The following is a 14,862-nucleotide window of genomic DNA, read 5'->3' on the forward strand; positions in this document are numbered from 1 at the left end:
CCTTCATGCCAAGTATCATTTGTCAATGTCAAAAGTTTTATGATAAATAGAATTGTAGAAATCATATTAAAATATAAAGGCTTCATGCATCAAAGAAGGAGACCTACTTACCTCAGGAATAACTGCTAACATGAATTCTGGTTGTTCTGTATCAAACTGCTGGAACAAGTTTATCAAACATCTAAGTCGAGGCTGTAATAGAAATCAGAAATCAGTAAGTGTGTAAATTTTTGTTTGTAAGATCCCCTTTCCATCATTAATATATTGATAATATTAAAAACATTTTTTTGGGGTGTAGAGTGGGGTGCCCATATTCGCCAGGGACACAATTTCGCCGTTTTATGATTTTGAGGTGTAAAAACTTCAACGTCAAAGGATGGCTGAAACGGGAGACATATGCTGGTAAATGATATTTTATTACAAATATGATTGTTTTTTAAAACTGAGACAAAATTGTGGCACCTACTGAAAAGGACCGAAAAACGGACAACGATTTTTATCCAATTTCCCGAAGAAAAAACACAAATTCAAAGAAGTATTTCTATGTAATTCTTTGACTGAATGCCCTAAATTTCAGTTCTTAACACCTTTGAAATGTCTGCTTTTCATCTATAATGAAATTAATTTGATCAATGTTGTTAAAAGCTGCGGTTATTTGATTTAAAATAGATGTGTAAAAACGCCGAATATGTGTCTCCCATTGACAAAAAAATCAAGAAATTTCAAACACCCTTTAATCTATCTTTTCAGATGATTATATTCAAGCAAACATGTTTTCAAGCTTAAGAATATTTTGCATTTGAAGTTATCTTCATATAGAAATATCAGTATACTTCAAAAACATTTAGACCTGAACAGAAACTGTAGAAAACATGAAAAGATGTGGCGAAAATGAGCACCCCACTCTATTTTGTTCAATTTTCGGTAAAACTTCATACTGGCATTTAACACAAAATGATATCCAAAATGAAGGATGCGCATAAAGTTATAAAAAATATCCATGTGAAAATGCTTTATCAATATTTCTTCTGACTTAGGAATAACACTGAACAGCGTTAAAACATATATACCTGTCTTTCCTGGTATTAAATCTTGCTTTTTACAGTATTCAAACTTAAAGTTATTTACTGCAAAATAGTTATTTAAGTGACTACTGCCAGACCAGCAAAAATCTATCTTATAACCATTTTATAGATCTAAAATAGCTGACTATCTAAAATAGCTGACTAACAGTTTTAGAACTAAAATTGTGTCATAGCAAACTTATCATTCAAAACAGATGGTTTGAGAGAAAGAAAGATTCTATACTCCTGCTGGGGAGGGGACCAGCAAGTGAGGTTTCATCATTTGAGTAAGATTTTCCAACTCAAAATGGGAGGGTTGGCAGGTACACTGAATGACAATTTAAGTGCTGACTTTTAACAATATTTACTTACTGCTTTAGACGAAGAACTAGATGATGACAAGGATGTTAATAATGTTGACTGTATGTCTGTCAAGTTCTGGGATATAAAAGTTTTACAGCCTGCTGAATTTCCACTACAAATCTCTTCTAATATTCTGTAAGACTTCTTCTGTAATGTTTTGTCTAAAGACTGCAACAAGTAAAAGAAATTGATACTTAAAAAGAAAAAAAAATGTTATCAAAATTATTGCACAGTACAACAGACCACATCGGTCAACCAACTCCTGAAAACCAGATGCACAAACAATGAGAAACCGCTTGAGACAACACATGATGAAGATGGTATTGTAAGCATTTACAATAAGACCTTTATATATTGTATAGACAAGTAAAGTAATGTTGTTTTAATATCTTTTGTGTGTGTGTTTTAATGGTGTATTATTCATGCATATCCCACTTTTTCTTGTATCTATCCACGTGAGTGCATGAGATCTATCCTCTCCATGTCAAACCAGTCTTTACATCCTTTATATTCTGTATCTGTGTTGAACATTTAGCATTATGATACGAGATCAAAGTATATTTGCCATAATAATGTGTTCATGTATTTTGCTGTCTGTCTGAAGATCGCTACACTGATGATGGAATAGATAAACATTCTCATAAAAAATGTTCTAGGCAAAGGACATTAATTCATAAGTTTACAGCTATACAGCTATCGTTTTTAGGATTCCAAGACTCTAACGAGTCTAGTCTGTTAGAATGAGGTTACCTCCCCTTCCCCACTTTAACAATAATTTACCTGCAGGTAACTACACGCTATACTATACAACTGTTTTATTCTTTTATCATCTATATAGGGTAACTCTGTCATGGCTATGTCTAATAATGAATGCCTGAAAATAAATAAAACAAAATTAACTGTTATTAAATATTCACAAATGATACCTAGCTATAGGTATTTGGTAAACAAACAAGTTAAAAAGGGATGGGTATGAAACATTGTATGGATTTATTGAAGCTCTACTTAAGTTTCTGAGAAAAATAGATGAAATAGTCCATGGCTTATGTGTGCAAGAATATATAAGTGTTCGGTTAAGAGAAAGTTAGTAAGAGATGATTGGAAAACACATCACAAATTTTAGCAGGCTCACAGAGAGCTTGCTAAAAATTTCAAGAAGTACTTATTTGTAGTTCTTGAAAAATAATATGAAAACATTTCAAGGATGGACAGACAGAAGGAAACTGGGGTTGACTAGTGTTTCTACTCCTTTGTAGAGGGGTATAATTAACCTCATTTACAGCAATTATAAGTTTATGCAGATCTGAATAATTATCAAACAAGAATGTGTCCATTGCACATGGATGCCCCACTCCTACAATCATTTTCTATGTTCAGTGGACTGTGAAATTAGTCCAACTCTAATTTGGCATTAAAACTTGAAAGATCATATCATAGTAAACATTTGTACTAAGTTTCAAGTTGATTGGACTTCAATTCATCAAAATCTACCTGGACCAAAAACTGTAATCAAAAACTTGAACTTGAAGCAGGACAGACAGACAGAGAAACATAATAACCCTTGGTGGAACATAAAAACTTCTCAACCTAGTCCATTTGATACCCTGAGGTTTTTTCTCTTTATTGGTAAATGATAAATTTTAAGGATTGTAGGGGAAGAAAATCTGCTTATCACTTCTTATTTACTTCCATTGAACGAAACAAGTTGCCTCTACAACCTACAAATGACTTGGAACAATGAATTTCATATGTGGTCATGTGTCAATCAAAATTTATTGGAAATCATCTTTTGGAGAAATATTTGTAGTGTAGAGTTATATTACAACTGTAACACATATTTAAATTTTTTATAATATATGGTGAAAATTGATGAATAAGCAATAAAATGGTTAAGTTAGTTTTTACCTTTTAGCAGGTGTAATATTTTCTTCTTCTAATTTCTCGGTACATTTATCACAGAAGGTTGACACCAACTGAAATAGACAGAAAACAGAACTCAATATAGCAAATGTATAAAAACACTAACAAGCCAATATTTTCTATTAATTTTTTTAATCTAATTTCAGTTTTAAATAACACATTTAATATACATTTTTGGTCCAATATCTGTTCAATTTTGTACAGGTATTTGAGAAATGGACAACTTGTCTATGCGTTAAATCTATAAATAGCATAATTTTTTTTAAAAAGACATCTCAGATGGATTAAACATGTATACCTACATTCATATCAGCTATCTGTAAGTAACATTTAATGGTTTCTAATACAGCTAACTTCACAGGATCTTTAGTATTGTCTGATTCAGCAGTAAATATGTTGAACAAAATTGGCAAAAAGTTTTTAGCAAACTTTGCCACTTCTGTTTTACTCTCCTCTGAAAAAAGAAGAACAATTTTAAACACAGTAACAACTTAAAAAAGACAACTCAAATTCATAAAAATACCACTAAATTTACCTACTGGATTTTAAAACTTTTAAACTATTCTATCAGTAATTTTTATTATACTTATATAAGGCCACGGTTTTTTAATTTGTTGGTTTATGGATTTTCTCCATGAAAAGTCGGGTCAGTGGGTCGGGAAAAAAAAGAAAAAAAAAAGATCTTTCAATACATAAAACTGATATGCAAAATAAATATATATATTTCACCTTTCTAATAATATGTTTGTCATACTATTTTGCCATCATTCTTAAATTTTAGTTCAATGAAATAGTATTTCTCAGCTGTAATAAACATCGCATGACATTGTCTAATAATTTCCCGTAAAAAAGGGGGCACGGACAAAGACGAAATTAAATCGTCTTTCACAGACAAGAAAAAGAGATTCATGTTGCTGGCTCTTAATTAAAACTTGGTGAATAATAATAAGCACGAAAACTGAAAAAGACAAAAATGTAAAAACGTTGTACGAAAATAAGATTCAACACATGTGTCAAAAACGTAAGACTCTTCCATTGGAAAAACGAGAATATCGGGTTAAATACTAGTTGTCATGCATTCCGGTTTTTTATCCAAATGGACGATATTTTTTTATTATCTATGAAAACAGGAAAATTTCAAATGAAATGTTAAAATTCAGTACTTTAACTCGATGTCTTGAACTTCCACCTGTCCACATTTGGACAAGTCTATTCCTATGAGAACAGGCATCTTACGGACTGGTGACAAATAAAGGAAACAAACTTATTGTGTAAATTTTTTTAAACAGGTTTCGTTCTGCAAAATTATTTGCACAAACAACATTTCAAGGTTATTAATAATTGATTTGTCTATTTTTATAAACGTAAACTGAAAGTTTCATTTTTTCACAAAAGAAAGTGTCATCACTTCTGTAAGTGATTTATGCATTTCCTTTCATATGAAAGGATATTTTAATTATTTTTCAGGGATAATGCATTTGTTAGGGTCAGCGGGAATAAAAAAGCATGAAAAGTCAATTTCATTTTTATTCTGGAAATCGGCAAAATAGGGTAGGCGGATCCCTAAACCAACAAATTAAAAAATCCTGGCCTAATGGAAATCTGAAATCACATTTGTCACAGCAGATTTGGGAAATTAATGAACATCGGAAAAAGACGGGATTTATTTGATATAACTGAAAACAAAATCACTTATATAGAGTTATTACGTAGCCGTAAATGTTAGTTACGGCTGTACCTAACACCTGGACTCAAATAATTTTCATAAAATTTAGACAAAATACTTACTTTGACCATGTTGACCATATTGACAATAATATAATAATTTCAAAAACTTTGAACCACACATTTCCTCGGAAAAATTTCATTTGAAATATAGCAGTTTGACAAAAACTTGTTTTGATCATTGAAGCTTAATATTTCCTAAACAATACATGATTAAACCGGTGCATTACGTTTGCCTGCATTACCATTACATTTGCGCGCAAAAATCATTATGTTTGCGCGCAGTTTTTGATTACAATTGCGCGCATTTTTTTGACAGGTAAACTCAGGTAAAATACAGGTAATAATACTTATTTACAATTAGTTCAATTATTTACAAGTATAAGTACTCATTCCGTTAGTCTTGGTCCCCTACTCACCAACGATGAGGTGAAAGTGGGATTTCAAGCAAGATAAGTCCGTTTTATTATGCACAAGCACTAAATCCTAGAAGTATGTACAGATAGAAATGTTAAAACGCTAAAACATAGCTAATGATAAAGGTAAAAGTATTGTTTATAACTTAAACCTTTTCACTCTGAAATATTCGCAATGAAGTTACATGTATTAAGCTATACTACAGAGTTTATAATGACCACTTTATAATTGGTTTTATAATTCAATATGAACAATATATAGTCAATTATAATTTAATTTAATTTTTATTTATATGTTTACCTGAGTTTACCTGTAAAATGAATGTGCGCAAATGTAATCAAAAGCTGCGCGCAAACATAAAACATTTTAATCCCCAAATGCGCGCAAACGTAGTGCGCCCTGTACCCCGATTAAACCATTTAGCTGATTTTTACAGAGTTATCTACCTGTTATACCACTTTAAAGCACAGAACACTGCCTTTTCTTATCTACTTACCCTCAGTCATTGAGTGGTTAATTATTTTCCTAAGGGAACTCATCACTTCCATTCGTAAGTTGGAATGATCATTTATTGCTGTTCCTAAAACTTTAGCTATTCCTTTGAAAGACTGAAAATTGAAACTAGAGGCTCTAAAGAGCCTGTGTTGCTCACCTTGGTCTATGTGCATATTAAACAAAGGACACAAATGGATTCATGACAAAATTGTATTTTGGTGATGGTGATGTGTTTGAAGTTCTTACTTTACTGAACGATTTTGCTTCTTACAATTATATCTATCATGAACTTTGCCCATTAGTAACAGAGAACTATATTTGGTAAAAATTTACATAAATTTACCAAATTAATGAAAATTGTTAAAAATTGACTATAAAGGGCAATAACTCCTTAAGGGGTCAATTGACCATTTAGGTCATGTTGACTTATTTGTAGATCTTACTTTGCTGAACATTATTGTTGTTTACAGTTTATCGCTATCTATAATAGTATTCAAGATAACCAAAAACGGCAAAATTTCTTTAAAAATTACCAATTGGAGGGCAGCAACCCAACAACCAGTTGTCCAATTCATCTGAAAAATTCAGGGCAGATAGATATTGACTTGATTAACAATTTAACTTCTTGTCAGATTTGCTCTAGATGCTTTGGTTTCATAGTTATAAGCAAAAAACTGCATTTTACCCCTATGTTCTATTTTTAGCCGTGGCGGCCATCTTGGTTGAATGGCCAGGTCATCGGACACATTTTTCAAACTAGATACCCCAAAGATGATTGTGGCCTAGTAGTTTCAGTGGAGATTTTGTAAAAGATTACTTAGATTTATGAAAAATGGTTAAAGATTGACTATAAAGGGCAATAACTCCTAAAGGGGTCAACTGACCATTTTGGTCATGTTGACTTATTTGTAGATCTTACTTTGCTGAACATTATTGCTGTTTACAATTTATCTCTATCTATAATAATATTCAAGATAATAACCAAAAACAGCAAAATTTCCTCAAAATTACCAATTCAGGGGCAGCAACCCAACAACCGATTGACCGATTCATCTGAAAATTTCAGGGCAGATAGTTCTTGACCTGATAAACATTTTTATCCCCATGTCAGATTTCCTCAAAATGCTTTGGTTTTTGAGTTATAAGCCAAAAACTGCATTTTACCCCTTTGTTCTATTTTTAGCCGTGGCGGCCATCTTGGTTGGTTGACCAGGTCACGCCACACATTTTTTAAACTATATACCCCAAAGTTGATTGTGGCCAAGTTTGGAATAATTTGGCCAAGTAGTTTCAGAGGATAAGATTTTTGTAAAAGATTACTTTAATTAACGAAAAATGGTTAAAAATTGACTATAAAGGGCAATAACTCCTAAACGGGTCAACTGACCATTTTGCTCATGTTGACTTATTTGTAGATCTTACTTTGCTGAACATTATTGCTGTTTACAGTTTATCTCTAACTATAATAATATTCAAAATAATAACCAAAAACAGCAAAATTTCTTCAAAATTACCAATTCAGGGGCAGCAACCCAACAACCGATTGACCTATTCATCTGAAAATTTCAGGGCAGATAGATCTTGACCTGATAAACATTTTTACCCCATGTCAGATTTGCTCTAAATGCTTTGGTTTTTGAGTTATAAGCCAAAAACTGCATTTTACCCCTATGTTCTATTTTTAGCCGTGGCGGCCATCTTGGTTGGTTGACCGGGTCACGCCACACATTTTTTAAACAAGATACCCCAATGATGATTGTGGCCAAGTTTGGTTTGATTTGGCCCAGTAGTTTCAGAGGAGAAGATTTTTGTAAAAGTTAACGACGACGGACGACGGACGCCTAGTGATGAGAAAAGCTCACTTGGCCCTTCCGGCCAGGTGAGCTAAAAATACATTTTACAATTCATGAATAAAACATTTACAATAAATGTCACCTTTTCAAACATTTAAAATAAACTGTGCAGCACTTAAAGTAGCTCACTCAGTTTAAGATGTTTTTCATATTTCAGTATATAAAGTTTGATATTAAGCAAGATACAATTAGCCATTTAAATTTTTTTCACAATGGCTAAAAATTAAAAGCTATAATTTTTTTTCTCAAATACAGACATTAAATCTAATCAAATATATATTTCATAATTTCTTTAATATAAATCATCTTTCAGTTTAAGTTCAATTAATGCTCAATACATTTCAACCTCATAATAGCTAATGCTATATATAGTTTCCTGAACGTTCATAACATATTTTCTTTTGAGTGTTTAATAACAAAAACTATATGAATATCTTCACCAATTTTAAATGACAATATAAAGTGATGAAATAAATGGATACCTGTACTAAATCTGTGGGCTTGTTACAAAATCCTGGGAGCAAAGCCCACATCTGATGTTGTAATGTCTCGTACGATTTACCTACTACAATGTTGTCTGTCTGAGTCGCTTCTAGAGCTGAAAAAACACAACAGTATTCATAATACTTGATCAGTTTTAAAGATAGTTAACAAAACATTGAAAGAGTTTATAGATGAATAAAAGATGTTGTGTATAAATCAACGAGACAGCAAACCAACACCAAAACAATTCCTCCCACACCAGCACCATCTCCAATGTTTGTTTAATTATTAAAAAGTTGATTAGCTTTTCATGAGCAAACGTTACCATAAGATATATATATGGGTTTCCCCCTTTTCCAAATAAAATGATAAAATTGAGAACTGAAATGGGGAATGTGTCAAAGTGACTACAACCTGACCATTGAAACTGATAATTCTATCTAACATCATTGACATAGATTCAATCTGGCAATTTTTAAATGCAGTTATCATAAAAAGCTATTTAATTTATATACGCACAAAAATCTTATCTATTCCTAAATTCTTTCTAACAAGCAGTTCAGATAAAATATGTACATGTTTACCTCTTTGTCTGAATTTTGCTGCTAATGGGAGGAAGTAAGATGTGAAAAATCCTAATTCTGTATTACACACATTTTCTCTAATCACAGGAATCATCCAACTACGAGGGAAGTTGTAATCATCGCTGGAAAAAAAACAATCAAATATATAAACAATTCTGATAGGGAAAACAGTTAGTTATAAAGAATGAAAGCATGTCATTTGATTTTTATAATTATTTTTCAGAATTAAAAATGATACCAGATGCAAATAATTTCTTGTTTTGTGCTCGTTTCTCCCTTTCATATAAAACAATTTGTGTGTGTTTTTCCTCTCTACTAGTTGGTTCTTTTCAGGATATTGTTTCCACTATAGAACATCTAATTTGAGATTCAATTGAAATACTTAGCCATAAGTTGCTTTATTGCTATTTTACGAAATTTTCATATGATCTTACTGACTGATAAAGTTCTTCTTTTTAAAAAACACATTCAAATAGATCTGCAAATAAATGACAATGACATCACAAATCATCAATTAAAGTTCACTAAGAACTGCTTCATAGAGGGGGATAGGAGGGGTCCCTATCCCACAATCCCAGGCTTAAAAACACGAAATCCTGAGGTCCCGAATTTACATAAAGTAAATCCCGACATCCCAAAATCTGTAAAAAGAATTACGGATCCCGAAAGGGTCAATCCCCAAATCCCAAACTTAAAGACACCCGATCCCAGAGTCCTGATATTTAAGCTATTATCCCCCTCTTTATAAGATTGTCAGACTATTTTAAATTATTAAAACATGTGCCTACCATTTCAAGGGCCACTTTTCACTGTTGTCATAAGCCTATTATGAACATAAAATAAAACAAAAGTTTAAGAAAAAGAAGTACATACTTGTCCCCGGTTATATTGAGTGGTACAGCCTCCAACACCTGACGTGGACCCATATACCTTACTGCACACCCAATAGCATGATCTAACTCAGCTTTATAGGCAAATCTAGGACTGTCTCGTAGATCTACTATGGACTGTAAACTCTGAAATATAATACATATGTCACCTTATAAAGTAATATAAAATCAACCTTTACCTTTTTTGTTCAACTTTATTTGTCTCATACTTATTCCCTAATATTTATTGTGAGTAAGAATTTAAACAGGCATGTGACTGAAAAGTAACAAGTTTTCTTTTTTTGTCTGCCTTTCATTTTTCTTACATTACTGTATATACTGTCCAGTATACTTCATTTGCAGCTTACTTGAAGGTTTATACTGTTTAGATTGTTATGAAATACAAACTTTATTCAGCTGTTGATATTTTATAGCATTTCTTTCTATGTTGTGATGTTACACTATTATTTCAGGTAAGGGTGAAGGTTGGCACCTGTTAAAAGTCATCAACTTGGTTTTCAGTGGATGTCGTTTGTTAATGTGGTTTATAAGTGTTTTTCATTTTTTATATAGATTAAGCTGTTGATTTTCCTGTTTGATTGGTTTTACACTAAATTATTTTTGTTGCCCTTTATAGCTTGCTGTTTGGTGTGAGCCAAGGATATATGTTGAAGGCCACATAATTGACCTATAATGGTTTACAAATTGTGACTTGGATGGAGAGTTGTCTCATAGGCACTTGTACCAGATATTCTTATAAATATGGATTAAGCTGCAACTAGATGATACATGTCTCCCCGCTAAAACAATCTTAGTCTGTTTCAGTTTTTTTTAAATTGCTAAAAGGTATTAGAAGTTTTGCATTTTCTGTTAACTGGACTGAATAAATCTTTAATTGTCTGATCAAAGATCATCTATCTTACATGAATGATGTGGAGATGTTTTTCCAGCAACAGAAAACTAGAATAATATCCTTACCTTTTTAAATAACTTTGGACACTGTTTTCCTAGAACCTATATAAAAAAACAAACTTTTAATCATTTACAAATTATGACATTATATAAACTTTAACTATGACACATGATTTATAATTTTATTTTAAAAGTGAATATTTCACCACTAAAAAAAATAATGAATTTCTGTTTCTAATGATTGAATTCCTTCAATTTATGACAATTATTTTGCAATATTTTTGTTATTAATGTGAACCCTAAAACTTGGCCTCATATGAACATAAACTACTGTGAATTCCATTCAAATTTTGTGGGACCAAATTTTCAGGAATCAGAGAAAATTGTATTTTTGTAGAAACATTGCATTTGATTTTTTGGTTTTACAAAAGTTTGCACACAGATGTACTTCTTTGAACATTTAAATTCATGGTTCACCTCTACCAAGGAAATCAACAATAATGGGTACCACTCGAATAACAATGAAATAATATAGTATATACCTCAAAGAAGACTGTGTAGATCTGTAATACTAATCCCCATACAGAATGGAACTGATAACTTAGTCCACTCTCAACAGCTTTAACCATCTTATGTATTGGTGTTGCAGAGCCACTGGGAGCAGTGTCCACTAAATGTTTCACACTGTCAGCCACTGGTGTCACACACTCATTTAAAACATCCTGTAATGGACAAAAAAGTTATATGGGGTTCTCCTTAAACTAACCTAATCGTAACCTTTGCCACAGACTTAGTACACAGCATGCCTTAATATCTTCTACCAAACAAAAATTGCAAACAGTTCTCACATTATGACTACGGTTATGTTCAGCTATCAATAGATTTGTTTTTGGAAGAATATACAGATTTGTTTTTTGAAGAATATACATGAATGACAGTATAAGTATGTAAATTGTACTCTTGAAATGTAATTAAAATGCCACGATAAATTATATTTCCTGTTTATAGAAAGAACATTATTAACTGTTATTTCTTATTGATATAATAACTCTCTTTAAGAGAAAAGGAATAGATTTATTAGGCCACAAAATTTTTCAAATAATCCTTTAATGCCTATTTTCAAAATGAATCAGTTTTTAAAAATATTAATGACAAGACAATCATTTGATTTCTTTAAGGGGTAGTAACACAAACTTTACCTTCATGGTTTTAGCAGCAGCTGAGGTGATATCAGACTTATCAGATAACAGGCAGGTCATAGTGGAGGAAAACAATCTGGGCAGGTGGCTTATACACAACTTCTCATCTAATCTGAAAAACAAAGAACAAATATCAGACGTCCCAAATATACCAACATGGTTATAGGATAATAAATTATTCAGTATGTTAAAACTCTAAATAACTGAAAATGAATAACTTAAGAAAAGGTTCCCCCTGTCCTGCAATACTATTATTTTTTTCTAATTTGATTACCTCCCTTTTAACATGTTGGACTAGATGATATCCTCAAGGAGCATTATATAACTTTGTAAAGTTTCAAAAACATGTGTCATACCTTTATGAAGGAGTTATACAGAGGAGATACATGAATAGACAGACAGACGGAAAAACATGGTGATTCAAATATAACGCTATAAAGAACAGAATGGCCCAGAATACCTAATAAACAACAACCAGATGCTCTGCAGGGCGTAGCTTTATACGACCGCAGAGGTTGAACCCTGAATGGTTGGGGCAAGTATGGACACAACATTCAAGCTGGATTCCGCTCTAAATTTGGATTGTGATTAAATAGTTGACACAGTATAGGTTTCTGACACAGAATGAATGTATTCAAATGAACTTAAAATTTTTGTTTTCTCTTAGAGCAATTCACTATGCTGTTGAATATTAATCCTCTCAAAAAAATGTTTGAAGAAATTTTCTTTTTATTTATGAAATTTCAAATGAGAAAAATTGAACCCAATTTTTTATTCACATCCCCCTTTCCCTTATTCCAAAACTAATTTCAATTAAAATATTCTAATGGAGTTTGCAACAATTACTACTCATTTAAATACATCATAAAATATTAAGATGTAAAAAAACTGCTTGTTATCACTGAATGGTAAAGATTATTTAAATTTATCAGTTGGTAGTAAAAAGTGAATATACATTGTATATTGTATATAACAAAGATTTAAGTTGATTCTGGACAAAGAAAGATAACTCCAATTAAAAAAAAATCTTGCAGATATTTCTTGCTTACTATACTGGACAAAGAAAGATAACTCTTAACTAAAAAAAAATTTGCTATTTCACAATATTGTGAAATTAGATATTTCTTGCCATTGCACAATACTGTGCAATTGAAAAGACTTGCTATTGCACAATACTTAATATAATAATTTTAGATCCTGATTTGGACCAACTTGAAAACTGGGCCCATAATCAAAAATCTAAGTACATGTTTAGATTCAGCATATCAAAGAGGCCCAAGAATTTAATTTTTGTTAAAATCAAACTTAGTTTAATTTTGGACCCTTTGCACTTTAATTAAGACCAATTTTAAAACTGGGCCAAAAATTAAGAATATACATACACAGTTAGATTTGGCATATCAAAGAACCCCAATTATTCAATTTTTGATGAAATCAAACAATGTTTAATTTTGGACCTCGATTTGGGCCAACTTGAAAACTGGGCCAATAATCAAAAATCTAAGTACATTTTTAGATTCAGCATATCAAAGAACCCCAAGGTTTCAATTTTTGTTAAAATCAAACTAAGTTTAATTTTGGACCCTTTGGACCTTAATGTAGACCAATTTAAAAACGGGACCAAAAATTAAGAATCTACATACACAGTTAGATTCGGCATATTAAAGAACCCCAATTATTCAATTTTGATGAAATCAAACAAAGTTTAATTTTGGACCCTTTGGGCCCCTTTTTCTTCAACTGTTGGGACCAAAACTCCCAAAATCAATACCAACCTTCCTTTTATAGTCATAAACCTTATGTTTAAATTTCATAGATTTCTATTTACTTATACTAATGCTATGGTGCGAAAACCAAGAAAAATGCTTATTTGGGTCCCTTTTTGGCCCCTAATTCCTAAACTGTTGGGACCGAAACTCCCAAAATCAATACCAACCTTCCTTTTACAGTCATAAACCTTATGTTTAAATTTCATAGATTTCTATTTGCTTATACTAACGCTATGGTGCGAAAACCAAGAAAAATGCTTATTTGGGTCCCTTTTTGGCCCCTAATTCCTAAACTGTTGGGACCGAAACTCCCAAAATCAATACCAACCTTCCTTTTGTGGTCATAAACATTGTGTTTAAATTTCATTGATTTCTATTCACTTTACCTAAAGTAATTGTGCGAAAACCAAGAATAATGCTTATTTGGGCCCTTTTTTGGCCCCTAATTCCTAAACTGTTGAAACCAAAACTCCCAAAATCAATCCCAACCTTTCTTTTGTGGTCATAAACCTTGTGTCAAAATTTCATAGATTACTATTAACTTAAACTAAAGTTATAGTGCGAAAACCAAGAAAATGCTTATTTGGGCCCTTTTTGGCCCCTAATTCCTAAAATGTTGGGACCAAAACTCCCAAAATCAATACCAGCCTTCCTTTTATGGTCATAAACCTTGTGTTAAAATTTCATAGATTTCTATTTACTTTTACTAAAGTTAGAGTGCGAAAACTAAAAGTATTCGGACGTCGACGACGACGCCAACGTGATAGCAATATACAACGAAAAATTTTTCAAAATTTGTGGTCGTATAAAAATGTTGATCATTTTATTAAGAAAACTTTAATCAGATTTCAGGAAAGCAGGATGCCCCACCCCCACTATCATTTTCTATATTTTAAAAGTGGATCATGAAATTGGGGTCAAAACTCTTATTTGGCATTAAAATTAGAAAGATCATATCATAGGGCACATGTGTACTAAGTTTCAAGTTGATTAGACTTTAAACTTCATCAAAAACTACCTTGACCAAAAACGTTAACCTGAAACTTGCACTATCATTTTCTATGTTCAGTGGACCGTGAAATTGGGGTCAAAACTCTAATTTGGCATTAAAATTAGAAAGATCATATTATAGGGCACATGTCTACTAAGTATCAAGTTGATTGGACTTCAACTTCATCAAAAACTACCTTGACCAAAAACTTTAACCTG

General features: G+C 31.7%; 1 protein-coding gene across 1 annotated transcript in view; it reads right to left on the reverse strand.

The window, feature by feature from the left end:
- Nucleotides 1–14,862, reverse strand: part of LOC134715835 (RRP12-like protein) — a 69,377-nt gene that overhangs the window by 13,051 nt on the left and 41,464 nt on the right. Inside the window, exons 11-22 of the mRNA XM_063578330.1 lie at nucleotides 11,885–11,996; nucleotides 11,228–11,407; nucleotides 10,752–10,787; nucleotides 9,778–9,920; nucleotides 8,905–9,026; nucleotides 8,320–8,435; nucleotides 5,986–6,097; nucleotides 3,650–3,801; nucleotides 3,333–3,400; nucleotides 2,208–2,301; nucleotides 1,437–1,595; nucleotides 112–192 (exon numbers count right to left, since the gene is read on the reverse strand). Coding sequence (XP_063434400.1) covers nucleotides 112–192; nucleotides 1,437–1,595; nucleotides 2,208–2,301; nucleotides 3,333–3,400; nucleotides 3,650–3,801; nucleotides 5,986–6,097; nucleotides 8,320–8,435; nucleotides 8,905–9,026; nucleotides 9,778–9,920; nucleotides 10,752–10,787; nucleotides 11,228–11,407; nucleotides 11,885–11,996 — 1,375 coding nt within the window. The remainder of the gene's footprint in view (nucleotides 1–111; nucleotides 193–1,436; nucleotides 1,596–2,207; nucleotides 2,302–3,332; nucleotides 3,401–3,649; nucleotides 3,802–5,985; nucleotides 6,098–8,319; nucleotides 8,436–8,904; nucleotides 9,027–9,777; nucleotides 9,921–10,751; nucleotides 10,788–11,227; nucleotides 11,408–11,884; nucleotides 11,997–14,862) is intronic.

Source organism: Mytilus trossulus, chromosome 4 (genome assembly GCF_036588685.1).
Source record: "Mytilus trossulus isolate FHL-02 chromosome 4, PNRI_Mtr1.1.1.hap1, whole genome shotgun sequence".
Lineage (NCBI taxonomy): Eukaryota > Metazoa > Mollusca > Bivalvia > Mytilida > Mytilidae > Mytilus > Mytilus trossulus.